This window comes from Lissotriton helveticus, chromosome 3_1 (assembly GCF_964261635.1).
Source record: "Lissotriton helveticus chromosome 3_1, aLisHel1.1, whole genome shotgun sequence".
Taxonomy (NCBI): domain Eukaryota; kingdom Metazoa; phylum Chordata; class Amphibia; order Caudata; family Salamandridae; genus Lissotriton; species Lissotriton helveticus.
The window spans coordinates 1,866,804,151-1,866,831,480 of record NC_136061.1 but is presented as its reverse complement, the minus strand read 5'-3'; the positions used below and the strand labels follow the sequence as shown (position 1 = coordinate 1,866,831,480).

The 27,330-nt window shown below is 43.2% G+C and overlaps 1 protein-coding gene across 3 annotated transcripts in view; it reads left to right on the top strand.

The window, feature by feature from the left end:
• LOC144823924 (uncharacterized) overlaps window positions 1-27,330 on the top strand; it is a 523,537-nt gene that overhangs the window by 476,182 nt on the left and 20,025 nt on the right. For all 3 annotated transcript variants that reach the window (XM_078682843.1, XM_078682842.1, XM_078682844.1), the window contains 5 exons: window positions 8,149-8,269; window positions 10,159-10,253; window positions 10,898-10,963; window positions 20,114-20,213; window positions 26,045-26,197. In XM_078682843.1, coding sequence (XP_078538969.1) covers window positions 8,149-8,269; window positions 10,159-10,253; window positions 10,898-10,963; window positions 20,114-20,213; window positions 26,045-26,197 — 535 coding nt within the window. The remainder of the gene's footprint in view (window positions 1-8,148; window positions 8,270-10,158; window positions 10,254-10,897; window positions 10,964-20,113; window positions 20,214-26,044; window positions 26,198-27,330) is intronic.

Sequence of the window (27,330 nt, the reverse complement as noted above, 5' to 3'; positions counted from 1 at the left end):
GGGGTCCTGTACTTATACACCTAAAAGTCTTTGTTCTCTTTGTGCAAGTGGGCCCTGAGCCCGGTCTGAACCAGTTCTGGGTGTTGCTTGAGCACTTTGGTTTCCTGGCTTCTCCTTTCCTTTCAGAGTGTGGGGCAGGGTCGTCAGCCGCCCAGCAGGAGGTGGAGCCAGCATTATGGAAGGCAGGCACAGCCCTATTCAGGCCCAGGTGCTATCTCCTCCCACCACTCAAGTTGCAAATGCAGTCATTCAGCCTAGGGCTGACTCAGCCAGCCTCCTGGGGAATCCCCAGCCCCTGTCACTCTCAAACCAGACAGTCAATACACAAACAGGCCAAGGCACACAGAAGGGTCAGACAAGAGAACAGCAACTTTCTAAAAATGCTGTTCTCAAACACAGGATTTAAAAACAACCTTTCCTAAAAGATGTGTTATTAAATTCCGAGTTCAGGAATACTAGACTCTTATGTCCTATCTTGTTCCTATGAGAAGAAATGCTGGTAGCCACTGTAGCCAGCATCCCCCATGTTAATTTATGGAGCAAGATAGCCTTACAATAGTGAAAAACGAAAATGGCTGCCATTCACTACCAGAGCATGTCACCTGCACCAGTACATGCTCTACCTTTCACATACACTGCACCCTGCCCAGGGGGGTACCTTGGGCCTTCCATAGGGGTGTCCAATGTGCACATAAAGGGAAGGGTTAGGTCCTCCTGGTCAGTGGGGACACTGACCAGGAGGACATGGCAGTTCACAGACTGCACACAGGCACTGCTGTGGCAGGCCTGAGACACTATTTTAGGGCTACTCATGTGGGTGGCACAATCAGTGCTGCAGGCCCACTAGTAGCATTTGTCATCACCATCCCTGGCACACCCAGTGCACTTTACTAGGGACTTCATGGTGATACAAATATGCCAATCATGTATATCCAATCACAGTAACATTTACATAGGGAGCACTTATACCCTGGCACTGATCAGCAGTGGCAGAGTGTCCAAAGCATCTAAACCAGCAAAAACGAAATCCAGCACAGCATCAAAAATACAGGAGGTAGAGGCAAAAAGATAGGGGAAAACCACGCCAAAGATGCCAGGTCTAACAACTACAAGCACGAATTCTCGGGTTCCCAGGCCCCAATCAGATCCCAATTGCCACATTAAAACAGGATCCAAAGATTTGGAGCAATATACTTAAACTGGTGTTTGATCTTGTCTTGCTGTCTGGAAAGGTACCAGCATCATCACGAGGATCAAAAATACAACCACTTCACAAACTTGGAAGCCAAAAAGACCCAGTAAACGTCTGCTTGATAGCCCTCCTAGATGCAGAAGGTAAACGTTTTGTGAAATACCTACTGTTACATTTAACAGAATAGATAACATGTAACAACCTGCTGCTGGTATATCAACCGGGGTCCAGAACAGATTGTGCAACCACAGATAACATCATAGCTCTGATGCTTCTTATATTGAAGATCACTGTATGTCTGTTTTCTGGATTATTCGACTGCATTTGATATGTAAATCACAATCGTCTCTGGTTGAAGCTTAGAGAAATGGGTGCAGATCTTAACTTGCTCCACTTGATAATTGCATTACATTTCAATTCCTGGATGTAAATCAAGCTTTCGGATTTGCCGCACATCTCCGCCAAAATTACCATTGAGAACAAGCTTAAACAAGGCTGCGTTTCAGCTCCTCTTCCCTTTTCATTGTTCATCTCAGACATAAGCAATTACATGCAAAAACCTAAATTCCTCCCATCAAAACTAGAAAACGTACAATTTAGATGTTTGGCATATGCAGACGACCATGTGATCTGCTCTCAGACTCAGATTCGATTATAGAATCAACTTGCTGCTCTTAATGACTACAGCAAGAGGAATGGTCTATCAGAAAATATCAGCAAAACATAAATCCTAACCTTTGGGAAGAGTCCAGAGAAATTCACATGGAAATTGGGAAACAACAAAGTGGAGTCAATAAACTTTTATGTTTATCTGGGCAATAATTTAGCCCCTGTACAAAATCTAAATATGTTAAAAACAAACACCACCATGACAACAAAAGCTCTAAAAAAGTTTGCATAAACTTATGAAGGGCATGCGCTCAGGCCCACCATAACTGCTTTTAGGGCAAAACGTATTCCACTCCGGACTTATGGATCAATAGTATCAAATGAAAAGATAGTAAATAAATTAGAACAGTTTTTATCCAAAATGCTTGTCTTTTATTTTAGTTAAGAAGAGCCATACCTCACGCAATTATGAGACTCAAACTAAGTCTTCCATCAATCGAGGTAGCCCACTTAAGTCAGAAAAATGATTATTTCTGTGATTGTGGCTCCACAAACATGCCTTCCTGAGAAGCTTGATATACCAAGAACTGGTAAAGAACACCATGATCAGCTTGTCTCTCTCTTCTCAGCAAATTAATTCTGCTCTCCAAGATCATACCTTACCTCAGATCAAGTATTTTCTGTTGATGCAACAGTTTGCTAGCAAGATAATCCTCAGGGAAATTTACAGAAGTACTTTCATCTTAGTGATCTCGTCAAAGTATCAGCATACAAACACGTAGAGCAACTCGTGGAATCATACTTTCAGCCGAACCAGAAGCACTTTGATCCCAATCTTTAAGCACCAACAAGGCAAACATGTTTTAGATTCCACCTACTATGTTTTCAGCGGAAAGAATTAGAAGATTCCTGGAAAACCACATTCAGTTCTCCTAACTGTAGACCCTGTAATTATCAAAAAGAAACCCAAGGACACACCATCTGCATTTTCCCTGGGTTGAGAGATTTTCAAAGTGAATACTTATTGCCCTGCTTCAGAAAGCAATCACTGCGTACTACAAAGGAGGCCACCACAGCTTGTTTTGAGTGACAATCGAACACTTTCATTGGTATTTTGACACAATATATCTTACAAAAACTTACATTTAATGATAATACAATTAACGAGTATGCAAAGGCAAAGGACTAAACTTCATGCACTGAAGATAGTATAGGTATCTTTTATTAATTCCAGGACTTTTCTAAAGGACTTTTAATAATGTGTGTTTATGTATCTGAAATTATCCTACATGTTTTATGTTTTCATGTGCTATTTAACTTACTGGGTATTGTAATAATTCTTTTTTTTTAAATGTATACAAAAAACTTTTACTATACACTGCTGTAGTGAGGTACACATGACATAGTGCTGGTTACATCTGCCTTAGAAAATATGTAAACCACTAGTATATCAGGGTCTACTGAATTAGAGGTAGGAGATAGTGAAGAGTCATCAAGCCTAATTAGCCTCTCTGTGCCTGATGTATCAATTCTTAGGCATACACGCCATAGTACATCTAGTACAGACGTTTGTGATACTCCACAGGCAGGTACTGCTGAGAAACGTACTGCAAGCAGAGGAAGAAGAAAACACTAGTCTGGTTTCTTGTACACTTGACTTAATATAATGTTTACCAAACAAATCAACACTAGTGAAAATATTGGTTCTTGCTAAATATTTTTGTTCTTAAAAAATAGTTATGATTCCTTAATAAAAGGAATACTTCGACCTTTGTTGTTTCCCAATTTCCATGTGAATTTCTCTGGACTCTTCCCAAAGGTTATGATTTTTGTTTTTAAACAATTAGTAGTGGTGTTTTTAACATATTTAGATTTTGTACAGGGGCTAAATTATTGCCCAGATAAACATAAGAGTTTACTGACTCCACTTTATTGTTTCCCAATTTCCATGTGAATTTCTCTGGACTCTTCCCAAAGGTGATGATTTTTGTTTTTGAAAATTTTGTCTTGTTTTGATTTAGCATATTTGCTCTTCACGTGCATTAAAAATAATTAGAAGTGATCTCTGAATGACATGCTCTCCTCTCAGTAGCACGAGACGCATCCTGTTGCTGTTGTATTAGTGGTATTTCATCCCCAGGATCTGAATCTCAATCAATCTCCACTTTGTAAAGACTTCTCCTCATACCAAGATTATGCAACATTGCATAAATATGCATGATTTTGCCACATGTTTTCTGACGGTACTGGAGTGCTCCACCAGTCTTGTGCAGACACCAGAAGCGTCTTTTTTTTAGTATTCCAAATTTCCTCTTTATAACACTGCCTGTAGTTCTGTGAGCACGGTTGTGTCTCCACTCACTTCCGGTACTTGGATTTAAAAATGGTGTTAAGATCCAATGCCATAGTGCATAGGCACTCTCTCCTAAACAGTAAAGAAAGCTGACATTAGTATGGCTTTTTAGATTGGATTGTAAGTTTGGTGCAAAATCATTTTATACAGGCTTATCAAGTAGAAACCTGCCGCCAAAATCATCTTCCTATTATATATCCTACTGTGGCAGAACTTATAGGAATCACAAGTGCTACCTGGAAATTGGGAAACAAGGTCCGGTATTATACAAGAGGCATCACACACAATGTGTATATTGAGGGAGTGACTATTTATGCAACTGCTATTACTCCCTGGTAACTTCCAGAAGCTAAAAGATGTTGGCAACACAGCACATGCAGTGGAATAGTATTGCTTCTGTATGTTGGGGTCTGTAGCAGGGGGTGTAAATCAGCTATTAAATTAAAAAAAACTACTAAGGCTGTACGTAATAAATATCCCCACCTCAGTTTGATCAAAAAGGGTTATTTTAACCCCAAAAATCTCTCTTTTCTACTTCTCTGCATACTAGCCAAATTTCTCATGCTCACCAGAATATGCAATCCCACCATTGTGAAAGGGTGTAATGTATTTTCGGCCAGTGTATGTAGGTTGCACCTGATTAGCACCTAATTTGAATTGGTGGTAATTGCATTTCCTAAAACTGCATTTTTCGACTGATCGTAATAAGGAAATGCTTCATACATACAAATTGCAAATTGTAATTTGGAAATTTCCAATTTGCAATTCCTTATTTGGAAATACTAAAATAACGATTACCAAAAATAAGAACTTGCACATAAGAATGATCAAATTGAATTTCATACATAAGGAATGGGGATTTTGCATTCTCAAAAGGGCCAAAATAACGATTTGCACCATTTGCGAATACATAATCTTTTTGTACATCTGCCCCATAGAGATTTTATTAGATAGCGAGTCTACTGGAATGAGTAGGTCTCAATGATACTCCGAATGTATTCTCGGTAAATCTATGTATTTTTCTAAATGAGTAATCGTACTCCAATGCCACTGATCAGAATTTTGTTGTACTTTTTTTTTTTGTTACGGTTTGCTAATGATGTTATGTTAGATGCTAAACATTTCCATGTCAGCATTCTTCTGTAGGGAGAACGATTTGGCTGCCTCAAATGAGACAGGCGTCAGTACAGTTTGTTAATTCTGTAGTCTGAACACTGACCCCAAAGATTGAGAGCAGACTCTGTCATTAATGCAGGAATTTACTGGATTTACATTGATACAAAAACAAAAATCTACACGCATATGCACTAAGTCAGAATTTCAACTCCACACAGAACTAAGGAACGCCCAGAACAGACCCCGCAAACTCTTTGAACTGATCAAACACCAGTCCAACAAACTGGCCAAAACATCGACGGAAAACCCCAAGTCTCTAATTTCCTCCGAAGAATTCTCCTTGTTTTTTTGCAAACAAAATCAAAACCTTGGGCAACGAACTGAGTTCCGCCTCACAATCTCTACTGCCCCCTGACCTGCCTCCTCCACACACGCCGCCTCAGCAGACCTCACCTAAGAATCAAGCACACTGGACCAACTTCACTCCATATGACAAAGACTCTGTCACCAAAATCCTTTCACCTTAAACCCGAACAACCATTTTAATGACCCGCTCCCTTCTAACTGTCTAGCTGCCACCGCCCAATCTATTATTCCTATCTGGACTGCGATAATTAACGCCTCTCTCCGTCAGGGATCAATCCCTGACTCCCTGAAAGCAGACCAAGTCCTCCCCATTCTGAAAAAGCCGTCGCTGGATCCAGCCTCCCCAGACAATTTCAGACCTATTTCCAACATTCCTCTATTAGCTAAAGTGCTGGAGAAATGTGTGCAACTGCAGCTAAGTCATCACATCAACAACTTCCACCTACTCGATGAGTGCCAATCTGGTTTCCGACCTGGACACAGCACTGAAACCACCATGCTCCACATTGTTGATGATGCCCTCCAAGACTTTGACCAAGGCAAAACCTGTCTCTTAATCCTCCTAGATATATTCTCGGCCTTCGACACTGTCAACCATGAGAAGCTACTCGAACACCTCAAATTTAGGATGGGATTAGATGGCCTGTCCTTGAATGGTTTAAATCCTTCCTCCAAAGCCGATCTCAGAGATTCCTAATTAAGGGCAACCTGTCCGCTCCCTCTTCGGTCATGGTTGGAGTCCATCAAGGATCAACGCTGTCCCTCACCCTCTTCAACCTTTATTTAGAACCCTTTGCCGAAGTCCTTCACACCGCAAATATCTCCTACCATATGTACGCCGACGACACTCAGATTTACATCAAAATCTCATCTCTCGAGTAGATTCTCTCCCTGAATGAGGCACTGAAGCTGACCCTCCAATGGCTCTCCTCCAACCAACTCAAACTAAACGCAAAGAAAACAGAATTTCTTCTAATTTCCCCTCCTAAAACCGACCCTGAGATCCAGACATGGATTAAAGCCATCACAGCCTTAAATTGTCCACCGACCATTATGGACTCGGCCAAATCTCTGGGAATAACCTTGGATTGAAACTTGAACATGCAAGACCACATCAACTCAATAGCCAAATCATCCAGATTCCACCTGAGCTACCTATGGAAACTGAAACCCTTCCTTGACGCTCCCGATCTAAAACTGACAATCCAAGGACTAGTCATTTCTAGACTGGAATATGGCTGTTCCACCCTCTCTGGTTTACCCAAGATCTCCCTAGCACCTTCAAAAGCCTGGATCAATGCAGCCACCAGACTACTTACCGACACAAGGAACTTTGATCACATTTCTCCTCTTCTGAAAGCGCTGAATTGGCTTCCTCTCGAGGCTGGAATACAACTTAAGCTAGCATGTATCACACACAAGGCTCTACACTCAAACTCCCCTGCATATCTTGCACAGAAACCTGTGGTATCCGGAGGAATCAGAAACTCACGGTCTGCCAGTGACCTCCTACTCCAGCCTGCACGCTTTCGGAAGAAAAAAACCTATAACCGAGCGTTTGCTGGGGCTGCACCAAGAATATGGAACTCATTCCCAGGGCCGGACTGAGATCCAAAACCGGCCCTGGCAAAGTGCTCGGCCTGCCCCCCTGGGGGTGCGACCGAGCTCTTAGCCAGGGCTGGTTTTCGGCCGCTTTTGTTACAGGGCCGATTTTGCAGCTAAGCTGCAAAAACGGCCCTGAAACAAAAACTGCCCCCAGGGCCCAAAACCAGCCCCCACCCTTGCGGCGCACCCTGGGATTGCCCGGTGCCCGCAACGGCCAGTCCGGGCCTGCTCCTTCCCACCCGCCATCAGAAGAATCCCCTCTCTTGCACGTTTCAAAAGGGAGGCCAAATCCTTCCTCATGGGTAAATTCCTTGACTAAACCCCATTTCCCCAACCACCACAGAGACTATTGCCTCCCTCCGTCGACCTTTCGCCCTACCAAGAACCCTGGGGCCAGTCCTCAGCAACTGTAATATTAACTGTATTTTGTATACTCCCATCCCTCTTGTACTCAGTACCCCACCCCACCCCCACTCTCTCTAATTTATGGTATACTCTTGTGATCCCATGCCTCTTGTACAACTCTATGACTCTGTAAAGCGCTCTGATACCCTAACGGGTCAAGTTCGCGCTCTATAAAACACATAAATAAAATAAATAAATAAATATATCAAGAATCAGTACTATGGTTTTACTTGGACATCCTGGTTCTCTTCACAGCTGATTTCAGATGCACACAACACTTAGGGCCGCTCCCTTTCTATAGCCCTAAGCACTTTGACATTGCTTTGCCAGGATAAAATAGTCCCAAGGCAGATGATTACCTACAGGTGTGTGGACACAGAGTTGCGATTCCTCATCATTTCATGATGCTTCCCGTCAGTCATCCAAGAAGAAATCCTACAAGTGAATTGTGTGTCTCTTCAGTAACTTCTCAACCTGGTTACTCTTTCTTTCTTGTTTCCAGGAAGTGAGCTACTGCCAAGGAATGAGCCAGATCGCTGCCATCTTGCTGATGTATTTGAACGAAGAGGATGCTTTCTGGGCACTGGCTCAGCTGCTGACCAATCAGAGACATGCAATGCATGGTAAGGTTCTGCAGGCAAGTGGGGGACTCTGTATTTCACCACACAGTGCTGTTCCAGAGAGAGCTTCTTGTTCCAGCAGTTCATGTGTCCTGGCCTAAGCTTTCCCAGCATTTTGAAAGACGATTATTGTATTTTCTCATCTCCTAAAACATATGGAAAAGTTAAAGGCTTTTCATGATCAGAAGCTTAACATTGAGCTCACTGCACTCTTGTGGATCATTACAGTGGCAGTTTCTCCAATTGTTGCAGTAACTATCCTTACGATGCTGCCTAGGGTTCGGAATTGTCACTAACTTATAGTGTATGTTACTTTAATTGTTTACTATTTTTTTTAAAGCCCCCACCCCAAATCTATGCTACTCTATGCTCTAAATTCAGTTTACGCATAAATGCAACAGATGAAATTCGGATATGTTCCCATTTCTACTGAAGTCTTCCCACTGAATCAAATATTTTAGAACCTGCCCCTCTCAGACACACGTCTTTGGTTGGCAGGGTGACAGGCATCATGCCCAGAGGCTACCTGTCACTGGTAAGGGTGTGGCAGGGGGTGGGGGCAGGGCGAAAGGTCAGAGGGTACTTGCCAATGGCTGCAACGAATCTGGTGGCAATCGGTCTCTCTACACATCACCTGCCCGGATCATTGGGTGACAGGGTGGCAGATGGCCTGGCCATACATCACCTGTCTCTGGTCATGAAGTGGACTAGCACACATGTGCCATGTATAGAGCCATCTATTACTGATCATGGGATATTTCGAGTGGTATGTAGCATGCTCAGAGCACATATACACCTGGTCAGAGGGTCCCACTGGAACATTGCCATGCTCTACCTCTTAATGGGAGTAGATGGGTGGCACGCAATCAGTTCTGAGACAATCTGCCCCTAGACCTGGAGGGCTCACTGAGTGTAGGGGGTATGCCCAGTGACTACCTGCCAATGGTAGTAGGTGGGTGGGGGGAAGGTGACAGCATGCCTAAATGTACCTTACTCCTGTTCATGAGAGTGGCAAGGGGGCATGCTTCAGGCAAAAGACCACTTGCACCTGACCTGGAGTGTGGCTGCGGGAAACAGGGCGTTCAGAAGACCCCATCCACTTTCTTACATCCTACACATTGGTGGCTGATGGGTCTTCTCCCAGGGGGCCTCCTCCTCCCAACCCTAAGATTAATGTGAAAGGGTTGGGCAAAGGCCTGCTGCATGTGGAATCCTGTCACAGAGAAAACAAACTTAGAACTTATCAACAAATATTTGAGTGTAAATTGTATTTCTGCCTATAATTGAAGAACATATTGTGCTGTGAATAATACATTGTGCCCCAATAAGATATCTGACTGCTAAAGCGGTTCTCTCCTTACCAAGAGCGTACATGAATAAGGAAAACATTGATTTTGGTTGTTCTAAACCAGCAGTGCTCCAGAAAGCTGGGAAGCTACCCGACATAGGCTTTTTCATATTTTGTCAGCTAAGCACCGAGACAAAATGAGGCATCCAGAGTACTTTGACTTTTATTGGTTTTATGGTGATTGTAGAAAGGGAAAATGGGAATTAGATTACCAAAATAAATCAGAGAAATTGTCCACGGGGATAATTGCAATAAATAAGGCATATGCAAATCACTGAATAGAAAAATGAGCCCCCAAAAACTGCCTGGGATCTGGGAAGAAGATACTTTCCAATTTTAGAAGGTGGTCACTAGCATGTACAGAGCCAAAAAGCAGTTGATGAACCGTGCTATTGTTCTGCTACTTTTAGTTTTAGTAAGAAATTATTTTATTCTTATAGGCATTGGTAGATGCGTGCATTTGGCCATTGATGTGCCCACTCTACCTGCATGGAAAATGTGGCTCTGAAGGTTAGTTTACTCTTTCTCTTTCTGTCTTTGGAAGGCTTTTTCATTCCTGGCTTCCCGAAGCTGCAACGGTTTCAAGCGCATCATGAGCAGATCTTGAGCAAACTTTTTCCAAAGCTGAAGAAGCACATGGTAAGAATGAAAGAAGCATTGTTGTGTATTTTTAGGTGAATACTAGACAAAAGTATTTCCTCCACAGGTTGACGTTAGTTGGGCCTGATTTCTTTTATAAACCCCTACCAACAGGCTTTAATCTTCTTCACCAAGAGCATGGCACTGTTGTCTGCTGTCATGAGGGATGTTGTAGTCATATCACTCACAGATCTTAAAAATACTTAAGTACATGTAAAAGGTTTTATCAGAAACTACCTGTTCTTTACCTCTGTAACAGAGCAAGGAAGCAGCACATCATTGCTAATGACCATTCTAGTAATTTTACTTGATTTTGTTTCATTAACAAACAAGTTCCAAGGTTCAGTACCTTTGTCTGACCAATGATCAGATACAAAGGCTTCAGAAAAAGAGAACACAAATAATTCTCAGCAGACATGAGTGTCCAATCAATACCTGTGTGCAAGAGCCTGCATAGACCTATTTCAGGAAGGTGCTGGCAGCATAGATACAGCTTGTGGATCTTTGTTGATCAATTTACGCTCTTGCTGTACTCAGTCTCCCTCTAGTATAAGCCTGGTGCAGGGAATATTGACTTTGGACCTGTGATACTTGTATGTCTCTCTGACCAGTGAAGTGACTGTTCCTTTTATCTCTCCCCTTAGGACAAAGAACAGATGTCCACGGGGATTTACACCACTAAGTGGTTCATGCAGTGCTTTCTGGATCGGGTAAGGACTGGACCTCCACACGGCTGAATGATTAATTCAGACCAGACAGAGAATGCTTCTTTCTGCAGTTTAATTTACATCCACACATTTAGCGTACCCCGTGTTCGAAGAAGAGTTCCAGAGTACCTTTTTGTACGGCTGTGACCCTTAGTAACTGTGGCTGATAAGTTCACTGTGATGCTTAAAGTGTGTAATCCTACCCAGCTCTGTCAAGTTTTAGTTTCCATATGGAGCTGGGCGTCATGGAACAGTTTTCTGGAATGGAAAGTAACTCTGAATAAGAAAACAGATTGAAAGAATTGTGTTTCTATCTGTATAAAGATTCCTTAATAATTTAGAATGTATTATACAGTAACATGTTTCAGATTTGGAAAACATTCAAAAGTAGAAAGCAGGATTGTTTACAAATAACATGAACCTATTTCCATATAGACCCTTCCCAAATCAGATATTGATCCCTTGGAGTACCAGCAAGAAGATGTATTTGACCTTTTGGTAAAATAAGTTGATGCGAGACAATCAATCCTCATCCCTGCAATCCTGTATGATTACGTAACTTTTTAAGTTCGGCTACAGAGAGCTTTTGCTGTTTGCCAAAGGTCGTGCCAAAACACCATATACCAAACAATATAAAGAGAGGGGCTTTTCAAGCCCCCTTCACCCATTAGCTTATTTGGGGGAGCCCCCTTCGGGATTTGTGTCCATCATGCTTTGGCTCGGCACACTTCATTTCGTATACAGTTTCCATTGTTGACTGGTCACCAAGTAGTCCATCTACAGATCTCAGAGAGTTGCAGCACCCGGCTGTTGCTACAGTCTCACCCTCTCTTTAAGAAGTGCACCTCAGCCTGGTGGGCCATGCTGTGCTCAAGGCCCCACACCGCCATGTGCCGGAAGAGTCACCACTGTCTGCGGCTAGAACTCGTGTGCTTGCAAAGTAGCACTATGAATGACTCATCTGGCAGCAGGATGTGGGTGGCCTCAAGTTCAGGCCCAGGGCAACTTGCTGAACCCTTGAAGTCTGGTGAGCACTGTAAGAAAAGAAATAGGGTGAACAGTGGAACCCCATAGGCCTCTGCACCTAACCCGCTATCCCTTATCTATGTATAAGTGGTGTGGCATTACCCAGAAAATGAGTGTGAACACTGAAAAACACCCACTGTCACAGTAAGATCCCCATACAGGAATGTAACAATTTTTACCCATTAGCACAGATGCACCACATAACGAATTGGACAACGGATTATATAAAATACATGTCCACAAAATATTCTTCCAAAAATGTCTTCCTTTATTCAATGGAGTCTTTAAAACATAGTCAGGATGATTAAGATACAGCCAACGCGTTTCGTCCTTATCAGAAGGACTTCTTCAGGGCAAACGGATATTCACTATTATGTCTGTCTAGATAAGTAAGCCATCAATCAAGAATATAAAAGATGCTTCCGTTTTTCAAGATATTATATTAAAAATTATGTTTAGTGCCTTGGAGTGGAAGCAGCGAACGAGCGGGACTATATAACTCCCAGTTTTATTAATCCTAATCCCAGGTAAGGGAAATAAGAAGTGTGCAAGAATAATTGCACAGTGCTGTAACCGACCAGAGGCAGTCGGGGAAGTCCTCACCACATGGAGACCAGCGGAGTGAATGACTCATCTGGCAGCGGGATGTGGGCGACCTCAAATTCAGGTGCAGGGCAGCTTGCTGAACCCTTGAAGTCTGGTAAGCACTGTGACCACATCCTCAACCAGAGTGTAGTAAGTAGGTAAGGCTCAACTTACATTCTTTCAGCCATCACTATGCACCTTCTCTGCACCTAGGGTGCTGTTTCATGCTGCCTGCCGTACCCAGTTGTCTACTCCCAGCCCAGTATTTTCTGCCTTTTTTTACAGTTCACTCATTTAGGTATGTCCTTGTGCAAAATGGGTATTTGGATGTAAATAGTCACATAGAGTCTTTTAGGTGAAAGACATGAACACATGGACTGGTGCTCACTTTCATGTGCCCTAGAGCCTGTATCTCCTGGTGAGATGCAGAGCCAGCGGGCTGTGAGCTCTCCTGCTTCACTACCATCTTCCCACTGCCAGTTCATCCCAGAGTGCCCCCATCTTCTGCCCATGGGTGAGGCTGTACTCTGACTCTGCCCGCTCTGTTCCTGATTGCTCATGCTGCGCATCTCCTACCCAACACCTGTTATTGGAGCACTGCGTGCACGCAGACCATTCAGCAGCACGGGTGGCAGGCACAAGTTCCCCCTCGTGGCCCCCAGCCTCTGCCTGCACCCAGATTGTGGACCCAGCCAGATATCTAAAACCGGCGTGACACCTCTTTCTGCATTAGTCTCCCTGAGCGTGGAGTCAGGCAGACTCATGCACCCGCTCCTCTCCGCATAGGGTGCCCCTCTCAACTCCTAGCCATCGAGTCACTCGGGGGCTACACAGAACTATCCTGCTCACACTGGTTATCACTCACTCTCACACTCGCACACTGCCCCAGTGCTTGAGCGGGAGTTATGAATAGAGCAGGCCCACACTTCTGCTGTCACCCTGCCTGCTGACCTGCTCCCTAGCTTCGAGCTCCCTGTGCCTGTCCTTCTGCGCGCCTGGGAGCTAGGAGGTCAGTGCTGCCTGTCACGGTTTTTCCATCCCTTCTGTGCTGCAGCTCATCTCTTAAAGAGGTAAATCTCTGAGTCAAATAGATTCCAAGATTGTTCTTTTTTTTTTTACCACAGACACGATTTTCCTAAGGAGCACATCCATGTAAAGGGCAGGGTGATTGAGCCCCTGTCAACCATAATCAGTTCATCCAAGTTCCGACGTTTGTAGATGTCTGTTTCAAGAGGTAGACGTGAGCCTAACTTAGAGGGTTTAAGCTTTGGTGAGCAGCCAAGTTGGTGCCCCTATCCCAAACAGAGAAACATCCGCTCAGTCGAGTGATTCCAGTCTGCTTGCCAGGATCTCTTTGCTGGAATTGCATAAACCTATACAGCAAATTCACTTATGTTAAAGCAGAATTCAGGGTGGGCTGCCATTTTGGTTCAGTCCGCTCAGAATTCAGTTTTCTAGAAATGGGGTTTGATTCTAAGAAACCAACATGAGAGTGGCCCTCATATACAGGGAGTTTTTTTAACCTATTTCTTGCTGTGTGTGAGTGCCTTGGCTGGGGACTGTGGAAATATGGGCCAGGAAGATCTAAGTACGTGTGGTCTCCTCAGGAATGAATCTACCTTCGATTGGATCCATTCGAAGTGGTTCCACCAGCGGTCAGACTTGTGATTCCCCAGTCTCTAAACAGGGCGGGGCAACAATAAGTTTGTCAGGGAAGAAGAGATACCAATTCACAACAGTTCTCCTATGCCACAGAATTGTAAGTGACTCCTTTAATTATGTTGGTGCCTCTCCAGTTCCAGATTTGTTTATTCTGCTGAGTTGCTATTAAAAGTCTTGTTTAGCTAACTAGTATTCCAGAACTCGACTCATAATTACGCTAGATTCCTTTATGTTCTTTATATAACATTTGTGTAGAAGACCAGTAAGTAAGTATTTATTAGCACAGTTAATTAAAACCAATGAAATACAAAAGTAGAATATATAAAAACAAGAGTAAAATAACAAGTATTTTAAAACCGACATAACATAGTCATTACTGTTCTATTCGTGCTGATACTAAGGTTCACGCAAAAAGTACTTTGGCAGTGGAATTAGTTTTTGTTTTAAAACAGTTTTAAAATCGGTTCTGGGCATTTTTTTTCCCACTGCCTTTATACATTTTACCAGGCTGCAACTCAGCTGGGGGTCCTGAGATGAAAAACAGGTGAGAACTGCACTCCTTCATGTGCGAGTCCCGTATCGAATGAAATGGCGCTTCAACAGGAGTTTCCGCTCATCTAGCAGTTTCTCGCAGGAGCATAGCAAGTGTAGCATGTCCTCTTGCGTAGCGCCGCATAGCCGACATAGCGTGCCTGCTTTCTCCTTTAACCAGTGTGGAAAATGCTGAATGCAGGGTAGCAAACCTAACCGGTACCTTAGTAAGCACATTTTAGTAGTTTTGGCATAGCCCAGGCTGAGATAGTTCTGAGGAGCTTTTGCCGAGTACGAGTTTAGCATCATCCAGGCATGCGTTCTTTTTGAGAAGTCAGCTTTGTCTTGAACCCATGACAGTTGTTTGATTGACTTCTTGACCAAGTTTTTAAGCGTTGTATGATTTGTGGAGGTGACCCAGAGCTGTTCCAGCCCAGTATTTACCAGGCTGTTTGCCAAATACTTGGCCGCTGGTGAGGATGGATTCTGCTCTGTAGAAGACCAAGCACACAGAAATGATTCCTCCTCTTTCGCAGAAACGAATAACAAGCATGAGCAAAGCCAGTAGGTCTGGCTTTAATGTGTTAGCACATGCAAACATCGCCATGATAAATGCAGTTTACATGTGTTAGCACATGAATATCAGACCTACTGGCTGTGCCACTCCTTGTTCTGTGAGTTTTGGTCTACATTGCGGAACTTGAATGCTTTACCAAAAGGAAACAGTACCCTTTCACTTAACAGAGGAATCTGTTGAAGAGGTGGCAGCTATTAGCACACCAATATATGTCACCTGCTTTAAGTTTTGGCAAACTTGGTGTCTTTCGCCTTTATTGGGTTTGCCGCCGAGGGTGGTGTGCTCGTTATCACAATGAAGAATGCAAAAAGCGATGGAAGGAATGCTTGAAATAATCCCAGCCATTGGTAGTTCCTCTGGCCGCATCCCAGTTCCTCGTTTTTTGCTCACCATGCCACCTCTGACTAGACCCAGCTACTCCTATTGGGGCAGATTCAAGGTTGATTTGCATATAACTGGATCTAATATGCGGTGTCATGTTGGGCAAAAAACACGATGGACCAGGATGTGACCACGAGAAATTACAAGTAGCTGACATTAATTCAAGCATTCCATCCATCACTTTTTTTAATTTTTCATTGTGCTATTGATCACATGTGTTGAAAACGAATACCCAGAGAAACAAAGTTTAACAGGTGCGATAAATTGCACCTAATATAACATGAGCTGTCAAAAATAGAACATAACGTGGGTTTCGGTTCTCTATGCACGAAAATCTGCGTTTCTTGGCATTTACTGGCCCTTCCCCCATTTAAATGTCAGTAGGTCTGCGGCAATGTCAGTGGGAAAAGTACTCATGACCTGCCTTTATCGCATCCAGTGATCATTGGACGCAATCAGGCTTTTGCACAGAGATCTTTGATCCATGAGGCACTCGATGGAGGCCTCAGTGTTGGACGTTTGCTGTGTGATGGGAGATGGAAAGTTTTGTTCTTGGCTGAGCTAGTGTGATAAAGCCAGAGAGGTAACTCTTCAGAAAGTCTTTGGGTACCACTATCTTTGGAAACCTCTTCTTCTCCACTTTCGAAAACGGTTTGTGGAAAGCGCGAGCCAAGAGAAAGCAAATGAGACACTGCTTTGAGTTCTGATGTGCCTTTCTTTCTTTGCCTGTGCCGACATAAAGAAAGGGGAAATGCCAGATATTTGTCCATAGAAGCTAAGAATATTGTCCAGTCCTCAGTTTGTAAGTCCGGATAAAAACACCAGTTTCAGGGAGGATAAGTTGGATTCTACTGAGAGGTTTCCAGGTAGGAGCACTATCTTTGCGAATGGTCAAATAGTCCTGCTAAGGGCTATCAATGCTATCCAGGCACCTCTGCTATAGCTTTGCAGAAATGAGGAAATACTTTAATCGATAAGCCACGCCAGACTATCCCTAGCCGTTGCCAGTTTCTCTAGACCACAAAGGACCAGCCTTCACTTGCAACCAGAACATCCCACTAATGCACTAAACATCAGTGTGATGGTTTAAGGATTTTAATCTTTCTCCAGTTCCTGAGGCCATTTGAAAGTTGAGCACAAGCACAAAATAGGTATCATTTGAAAAGCCCTTCTATTTTCTTTATAAGCATACAAGAGGAGATGACCGAGGACACCTGATGATCCAACTGTAGAGGTGCATCACTTTTGATACCTAAATTGTTTGGCAGGTGATGGGCTGGGGGCAACATCCACTGGCCAGAAGGTCACCAGGGCTCAAAAGTCCCCCAGTAATCAGAAGATCCCCTTTGTCCGTATTTAGTTTGATCCAGTGGTGTCCCATCCAGTTCCAGCAGTAGAAGCTGCTTCTGTTCCTGCCAGTAGGTGGAAGGGATACTCACAAGCTGGGAATGGAAAAGAACCAGGCACCAGAGAAAGGAAGCTGACTACTTTATAAAAATTGTATTATGTTATGTAGATTTGAAGGCACACTACCACCCAGGATGGTATCCTGGAGCAGGGAGAGCGACGTCGCAATTCCTGGCTATTTGGCTTCAGATACTTGGGGCCAGATGTACGACCATATTTTGCAGTTGCAATCGGGGAATCGGCCCCTTTGCGCACGCAAAAACGGTCTGCCCCATATACAAACCCTATTTTGCAAGTCGGTAGCCTGTTACCGACTCTCTAAATAGGGTTAGTGACTCGCTATTAGGAGGAGGTGTGCCAAGGGCATCCCTTCCTAATAGCGACTTGCACTTCAATGTATTATTGTTTTGCAACCGCAATTGCGGTGGCAAAACACTTGCAATTTACTACCTATTTCAAGTAGATGGTAAGCCACTCGCAAATGGGAAGGGGTCCCCATGGGACCCTTTCTCCTTTGTGACTGGATGCAAAAAGTGTTTTTAAGAGCAGGCAGTGGTCCCATGGACCACTACCTACTCTTAAACAAGCATTTGCAATGCAATAGCTCTAACCTTCAAGCGTGTTTGAGCTATTGGCATTGTAAATGACAGTGCCTTTTATTTATGTTTTGGGTTTTAAAATATAAATAAAAGGCATTGTCATTTACAATACTAATAGCGTAAACTGTCGCGAATCCGAGACCTATTGCATTGCAATAAAGGGCCTTCTCAACCGCTTATTAGATTGTAAATATCAGAGGAAGAGACCAGCCTGCGACGTCTTCAAAGTAGTGATAAATAGTGCAGTGAAGAAGATGTGTCGGTGTTGAAAATTACTCAGACACAAAGTTTGAAGTGAGAGTTACATATGATCCGAGCTATAAACAAAGTGCTCCAACACCTTTTGCTCTGTGATTACACTGTTTTGGCTCAGGAGGAAGAGCGTGAGTGGGGGGGCTATTTACTGCCCTCTCCGTGATTTGAGTCTGCAGTGTGGCATTGCATAATGTCATTGCTATCTTTGGCCTAATAAAACACTCCAGCTGTAGTAGGGCCATGGCTTTATGGCAGGCATGGAAGGAGGGAGGGATGGTCTTGACTGCAGCTCCGGCCTCATAGAGTGCCCCTTCTATTACTAGTGAGCGAGAGGCGCTGAGGTGGTAGCATTGGTATTGTTGGTGGAGGTATTGGTATTGGTGGTGGTTTTGTATTATTGGTATTGGTGGTGGTGGTATTGGTGGTGGTGGTATTGATGGTATTGATGGTGGTATTGGTGGTGGTGGTGGTATTGGTGGCGGTACTGGTATTGGTGGTGCTGGTATTGGGATTGGTGGTGGTGGTACTGGTATTGATGGAGGTGTTATTGGTGGTGGTATTGGTGGTGGTATTGGTATTGGTGGTAGTGGTATCTGTGGTGGTGGTAGTATTGGTGGTGGTATTGGTGTTGGTGGTGGTATTGGTGGTGGTGGTATTGGAGGTGGTGATGGTGTTATTGGTGGTGGTTATATTGGTGGTGGTGATGATATTGGTGGTGGTATTGTGGGTAGTGGTATTGGTTGTATTGGTGGTGGTATTGGTGGTGGTAATGTTGGAGGTGGTGGTATTGGTGGTGGCGGTATTGGTGGTGGTGGTATTGGTATTGGTGGTGGTGGGATTGGTGGTGTTATTGGTAGTAGTGCTATTGGTGGTGGTGGTATTGGTGGTGGTGGTATTGGTGGTAGTGGTATTGGTGGTGGTATTGGCAGTGGTATTGGTATTGGTGGTGGTGGTATTGGATTGGTGGTGGTAGTGGTGGTGGTATTGGTGGTGGTGGTATTAGTGGTGATGGGATTGGTATTGGTGGTGTTACTGGTATTAATGGAGGTGTTATTGGTGGTGGTATTGGTGGTGGTGGTATTGGTGGTGGCATTGGTGGTGGTATTGGTATTGGTGGTGGTGGTACTGGTAGTATCAATGGTGGTTGTGGTACTCGTAGTATCGGTGGTGGTGGTGGGATTGGTGATGGTATTGGTGGTGGTATTGTGGGTAGTGGTATTGGTGGTGGTGGTGGTAATGGTTGTGGTATTGTTGGGGCTGGTGGTATTGGTGGTCGCGGTATTGGTGGTGGTGGTATTTGTATTGGTGGTAGTGGTATTGGTGGTGGTGGTATTGGTGTTGGTATTGGTGGTGGTATTGGTGGTGGTGATATTGGTGGTGGTGGTATTGGTTGTGGTGGTATTGGTGGTATTGTTGTTATTAAAACCGGCTTTTGAAAACAACCCATCAGGTGGCTTAGTGCAGATGGCATGGAACACATGTAACACAGATGTGCAGTTGTCAGCTTCAGCCCATTGGCACACGATGATGTGCTACCTGGAATTCACATGACTAAATTCACTAATCATTTCTAAATCCATTTTACTTGGGGAGAGGGGGTTGAAACAGACACAAGATAATGCCGGGTTAAAGTGATTGAAAGCAGGCGCCCATGTTACCAGGCGGCAGTGCTGCTTAAAAAAAACATAAGCCGTTTCAGCAGAAGCAGCACATGTCCGGCCTGCAGTAAGAGAAATGCAATAAAGTAAATAGTGCTTACAGATTAAATAACAGGTCCTGTGTAACCACCAAAGTAAAGGGGCCTGTAGCCATGGGAGGTTATAAATGAAGACAATGCCATACTAAGGAGGGACTAGCAAGCCTGTTAACGAATCCGAAGTCAGCATTTACAAAACACAATGAGGAGAGTCAGCACGGCTTCTCTCCCATACTCTACTACAGCAGTCTTGCAGAATGAGTTGTGGATGCGTGCTGCCGCTAGGCTCGACCTAAAAATGAAACAGTTTCATTTTTCTTATTTAAATGCATCCCCTTTTCCTTCAAGGAAAATGGATTACATTGGAATTCAATACCAGCTCCATACCACAATATGTCTAGTTCTCTTTATACTCATTCATGCTTTTGTTTCAGACGCCGTTCACACTCACTCTGCGACTGTGGGACATCTACATCCTCGAAGGAGAGCGTGTGCTGACTGGCATGGCTTACACCATCATCAAGCTGCACAAAAGTAAGATGTATGATACACAGTTGATCATCGTAGCCATTTTTACTTTGCGTTTCAACATTTAATAGAGATTTACTGGAATTCTCACCAGTGTCGCAGGTGAAATGACACAAGGCCAAGTGCGAATTCTTAGGTGTGCTATTCAAAAGGGGCATAGCTTGGTATGAGGTAGAAAATCGTAGGCAGAGACATTGATGAGGGCAAAAGAAAAGGAAGAGGGATATCCCCTAGCCATTCATTTAACCTCTAGCCATTAAACTATGTGAATAAAAATGAACTCACAGACGCAATTCCTTTTACATTGCAGCTATTACCATCCCAGCTTAAATCTTTAAAATACTTTGATACTGTAGGACTAGTGTCTCCAACCTTTGTTGGGCAATAAGCAACGCGTGAGTGTGAATTGAAACGCTGAGCAACTTAAAACCAACAGCAAAGGTTATTAGCATGAGTGTGTTTGTAAAATGATTGAAGCATGAATTAAAACTGTCAGGAACTTAGCACGTAGACCTACCTACTATGCTATATTTTCTATATTGCTACAGATGTATGTTGAGCAATATTTATTTCAGAACCAATGGCAAAATGCATTTTAAATTACAGCACAGGCTAGTAACACTGATTCAAATTTGACTTAAAGGCCAGTTTACGAGGTGCTGGAGGTTATTCCTAAGGTGGTATTTGACAAAAAAATGGCAATTTGTTCATTTTAAGGCACATTTGTCCAGTAACAAATTGTAGATTTTGGTAGGCTTTAATGATTTAGTGCCATAATTAGTTTTTAAAGCACATTATAAACCCCAGTGACGTGGTAAATTTCAAGGTAATTTAATAACTACTATGTTATTGGGGTTGAGGGTCTACCCAATGCTTTGTTTTGGAAATTTAGACTCAAATGATGCCTTTAAAGTGACATTTTGTCATTAATACTGGTAAAACGTGTTAGGTATCAAATGCGGTTACACAAGGAATGTTTGAGATTCGCTACATATATGTGTATGTGTATATATATATATATATATATATATATATATATATATATATATATATATATATATATATATATATATATATATATGTGTGTGTGTATGTATCTATGTATGTATATTTATATATATATATGTGTAGCAAGATCCTTAAGTGCAACCACACGGGTACAACACGGGCACAGACTCTGTTGTAGATGCAGACAGAAAGATTTATTGCAGTATCATGTCAAGATAACGTGTTTCGACCAAAAACCTGCGGCCTTGATCACATCTATATATATATATATATATATATATATATATATATATATATATATATATATATATATATATATATATATATATATATATATATATATATATATATATATATATATATATATATATACACACAGAAAACTGTGTGGCAAACGGCAGGCTTTTAGAGAAAAGTTGTCAATAAAAAATGTTTTAACATGGCTTGATTTAAATGCCTGCATATAATGGTATTTATACAGTGCAAACGTAGCTAGTGAGGAATGTAGGGCACTCAAATTTCACAATGAAATTTCATGTCAGATGTTTATTGTCATTACTTTACACATATGTTTACAATGCTAGGGAAAGGAAGACTGAGGGTTTGATTACGAGTTTGGCTGTCCATAGTACCACCAAACTCACAGTGGCGTGGTTGGAACTGCTGCACTGGCGGTCCCACTGCTGCATTATGAGTGCGGCAGTCCGACTGCCACAGGACCGTCGCAAGGGATCCGTGATTCCTCGGCTGTGGCGAGGCTGTGTGGCCCAGCAATATGCTGGCGGTGCCGCTGCGTCACTGCGGTACAAAAGGGGGTGGCCAAGCATATTATGAGTTTCCTCACAGCGACAGTTTTCATGGCAGTGAGCCCGCCATGAAAACTGTGGTGGTGAGGAAACTAAGAGGACCCTACAGGGTCCCCTGTTGCTTCTGGACCAGGGGATGCATGCAGAGGAGCATATGTCGTGCCCCCGTCTGCATGCACCTCTAGTTCCTCAATGGCATTGACTTCACAGTCCATGCCATGCAGGAACGTGCTTTGGCACTCTCATTGCAGGGCCTTTCTAACAGGCACTGTGGGAGACCACCAAAGCTCCACCCGTCAGACCACGAATTAACTCACCGTCTTGCGGGCAGTGTGTGGACAAGTTCGGTGGTGTGGGAGCGGGACAGTGATGTGGTAAAGGGTCGCCACACTACCGCCAAACTCAGAATCAGGTCATAAGTGATTTGCCCAGTATCATAATATTTCAAGTCAGATGTTCTAGAGAGTCTAGATGGTATTTGAACCCAAGTTCCAAAATCAGTAGATTAGCTACCAGACCACATGGGACAACTGTGGCATGCACGTGCAGCACTCTTTTTCAAAAAGAGTACATAGCAGTTACCACAAGTATAAACAATAAAAAGATCATCACAAAGTCAGTAACAGATCAATAAAAGAGACCATTCGCAATAGATAACGGTCTCGATGGGTAACATGGAAATATGTCGATTTCTTAAAGGTGTCTGTGTATTTTCATGGATCAAACATAAATAACGCAGGAGTGCACAAAAAGGCAAAGTACCTATAACTTTAAAGTAGCACAGGGCCATAAACCAATGTTAGTATAACTTTTAAACTCAATTTTTACATAATGAGGTTGTTAGAATTCTTTACTTTGCAAGCTTCCAACTTCCTAATTTGCACTCTTGCCAGACTCCATGGTGTCTCATGTAGTGTAGGTTATTGCATTGTAAGTGTGTCTGCATCGGTAGCACTTTACAAACTTTCAACGGGCTGTAAGTGTATGTTTTAAGTTTTCAGAATCCTTAGCTAATAGACTTTGCAGTTTGCTTTAATAGCCAATTTAGATCATTCTAAAGCCAGCATACTTTGCAGACTTCAAGTTCCACAATATGTCATTTTCAGAAAGTGGGTTATTAATTTAAGAGAAGGGTGCCCCTACCAGCTCAGTAAACCCATTCCGTTATGGCCAAAACATAGTTCTGAATCTCTGCTCAATCCCTGGTAGCTATGGCACATGCAGCAGGCAATCTCCAGAGAAATGTGTGCTAAATTCAAACAATACCAATAATTTTACAGTACCGAAAACAACACAATATAATCCCAAAACAGTTCAGAAAACAGAGAAAAAATGAATGAGCAAAAAGCACCAAGATGATCAAATATTAATTTTGAACGGTTTAAGAAAAAATTTAGTGAGAAAATGTCAAGCGCCATGGAAAAATACGTTTGTGGTGGACCAGAAGATTTTCAAGCTGTCTGTCATGGACGGAAGTTGGATATACAAAGTGGGTTGTCCCAGTCAAAGGCTTTTCCATTAGATTTAGTCACGAAATGCTGGGGAAACTTCATGTGGTCAGAGCTCCTGCCCCTCCTCAGGGTAGGCTTCTGGCCAGCAGCTCTCTCTCCAACCATGTGCTCTGTAGGTTCTTGTCCTTTTTAGTCAGCTGGGCCCTCTTGGAGTCTGGAGTCCTTCTGCTTTTTGTGTCCCTAAAGAAGGTAAACAGGAGGCCAGCACTTGACCCTTGGAGAGCATTTCCCGTCCCAGCGTGCCAGCAGGATTCAGGAGTCCTTGTACAAGTCCTTTTCTTCCAGCAGGAGTCAAAAGTCAAGATTCTTCCAACCCGCAATCCCACTTGCTGGAGGGGTGTGATGAAATAGGGACACCGACTCACCTATTATGGGACTGCAAAGAGGTGACGGACTACTGGATGGCAGTCCTTAATGATATTGACGCACCATTTGATACAGAAATTCCTCGCTTCTCAGCCTACACACTCCCAGGGCCCCCAAACGCACTCACTTTCCCACTAAAATCGGTCAGAGGGAAGCAAATGGGGCTAGCAATGGGGGCTGCTGTTCAACATATCCTTTCGCTCTGGGGCATTCCTAGGCGTCCCACATACACGGGTTGGCTACATAAACTCTGGTATATATTGGGCATGGAGCGTGTTCAAGCCACCCTTCTCCAATCCACAGCAACATTCGCTACCATCTGGCAGCCCTTCCTCTCCCTCCTAGCCAAGGAATTCCACAAGATCACATGTCCGAAATACCTCCGGCTACTGCGGCTCACAGATACTTCTTCCCGAGATGACACCCCCAATAAATCTGAAATTAATCAACTTTCTGTCTTGGTGCCTTTGCAGAGCGCGGATGCGGCACACCGGTTGGGGAGGGAAGGAGGATCGGGGGGGGGAGTTGGGGGGTCCGGGGGGGTGGGGGGTTTGTTGTCATTTAATGGGGAGGTTTGGTGAGCAGACTAGTGATGCCCGCCCGGACCTGCTTTCATTGACACATTATCTCCCTGTGACTTAAGAACCTCAATACCTTCCATTTAAGGGGAGGGTAGGGATTATTGATGTCGGGGGTTTGAAGCGGCACATGATTGTTGTAATGCATAATGCCTAATGCTCTTGAAACTCAATAAAACAAAGTTAAACAAAAAGTCAGGATTCTTCTTCAGATGTAGACTTCCCACATCCAGTAATGTTCTAGGAATGTGGTGGTTATGGTGCCAGTTTTATCCGGTGCACTAGCCAGTAACTATCAGAATCTACCAACCAATTCTAACTATTTTGTTGCAGTCTCCCACCTCCTTATGCAGCACTTCTACTTTACCGTACTATGAAATTACCCAGGATCCCTTGTTTTAACATGGCAGGATCCTACTGCCACCAGGCACACCTGACGTCTGCCTCTTGGTCCCTCCCCTTCCTGACAGGATACAAATTGGTTTTCCCTCCTACTGTGGCACGAGCCTGGCTGTCTAGAAGGGTCTTGGTGAAAGATAGGAGAATCCTTCCCGCCATCCCCAAGTCAAACGGTAGTGCTAAAGCTGCCCTTTGTTCTGCGAGTTGTTTGTGTTAACTCACAGATAATTAATCCCTGCTACATGGTCAGAAGTTAATACCCTTTTGCCTTCCCTGGGTTTAATTAAAACAATAATAGTAAGAAATTACTTTTAAGCATTTTGTTAAGCTCTTTCCTAACCAGGGGGTGGAGAATAAAGATTATAATTGCACCTAGGCCTATTAAGGAAAGGTCTGGCAGGCCTACACAGGGAAATAGCTTTTTAGTTTTGTTTTACTTTGTATGAACACTAACCCCAATATGTAATGTGCCCTTTTATATGTCTTAGCACCCTACCCTGTGGGCCTAAAAGGCATACTTTAGGAGTGCCTTATGACTATATATAAATATGTTTTTCATATATGGGAATGACATTTTTCCTTCCCATGTGTCACTGTAGTGCATTTAAACAGCGGCCTAACCAGATCACCTTGGTGCTACTGTTTAGCAGTGGTAAAGTGCACAGTCCTTAAGCCAACAACAAAAGGGTTCGGAAAAAAGGTGAAAATCTGTGTTGACCATGCAGAACAGGCAGATTTGGTACACTCAGCGATCACATGCCACTTTTTTCTATACAACTAGTGGTAGGAACATACTGTAAATTTAATTATGGTGCAGTTACCGTAATGCATGATGTTTCATTGGCTGCTAAGCAGCTCAGTAGAGGCTCTATATGCCACATTCACATGAGCCTTTCATGTTCAGCCTCCAGTACTTCACACACCCTGACTGCCCTATGAGCTTCAGGAGACCCCAGCAGGTACCTTTGTCTTTCCTGTAGGGGATATGCATGGCTATTAATTCCCTTCTTTTAACTGTAGCTTGTGGATCCACTGTAGCCTCACAACCTACCGCATTGTTACATCGAAAGGCTTTTTAAAATGAACAGTAAAGCATATCACCCTTTGACACATTTGACCTCAACTCAGAAAGTGCCTCATTATCATTTTTTTGCTCCATCTGTCCTCAGAACATTTACAGAAGTTGTCTTTGGAGCAGCTGCGGGAGTTCCTACAAGAGAAAATTGCAAGATCCATGAGTTATGAAGATGACGCAGTGATTGAACAGTTGCAGTTGTCCATGGCCGAACTTCGTAAGATGAAACTCGATCTGCCAGTTCCAGGTAGTTATCATGTTTCAACTCAATGACATTGCCTTCTTATATAGCGCTGTCTTCCTTAAGGTGAAGACAGGAGACATGGTCCTTAGTTTCACTGCCAGAACGATAATGGTGCTTTTAGAAGGATGCAGGTGCACTCAGATGCACAAGAATACTCCCATTGCCTTGTAGCTTTTTTATTCGTTTTTGGTTTTAGTATAACATAGACACAATTGTTTCTTACACTAACGTTTTTCATATAGGTGCCTTTAATTATACCAATGAGTAATGCAGCAATGATGACATTATATGCAACATTTTGTTAAATGCCATTGCTTAGCTTGGATTCCCTTCCCATTGAGCCCCATTAAAATATCATTAAAACCAACTCTATTCCAGTCTTTTCTAGGCAAACCCAAAGTATACAGGACATCGACAAAGAACATGTCAGGGCAGCTCTAGAAACCAGGAAGCACAGCTTCTGGAGTGGCAGGCACAGAGAGTGTTGGGATTGGGTGGTATCTTCCCCATTAATCCGCTGCCCCTGCATAGCAGTTGAAAGCGGAGTCAGAGGATTTTGGGGATTATACATAACATAAAAATATAGATGGATAAAAAGTGAATTAAGGAGATGTATTTCCACCTCGAGATTTACAATGAAATCATAGAAAATTCAAGCTTTGCTATTTAATCCACTCAGAACCCCCCCCCAGTGAAAACCCTTCCGTAATTCAATGTTTCCCATCTATAATTCTATATTTAACTTATGTACAGGGCCACTGGAATTATGCGGCAGGAGAGGGCCAGATTATATGGCAAGGTTGACTAATGTGGCAAGAAAAGGCAAATTATGCGGCGTAATGCAGCACAATTTCTGATAGATTTACTTAATCGTTATATCCGTTTTACAGTTGTTAACACTGACTGGGCATAAGTAACACCTTATTAGTACCAGTTTAAACATAGCTTTAAGCAACAGAAATGTGTCCAGTCAAACTATGAAAATGTCCTTCCACTGTGCGGGTACACGTTTTGCTGTGCTTTTAGTCATTTTTAAACCATTTGAGCTAGAAACTAATTTTTTAGTGTCAAAATCTGCTGAGTATTCAGCAGATGATGGGTTATGTGGCGAATGCGGCAGATCTATAATTATTCGA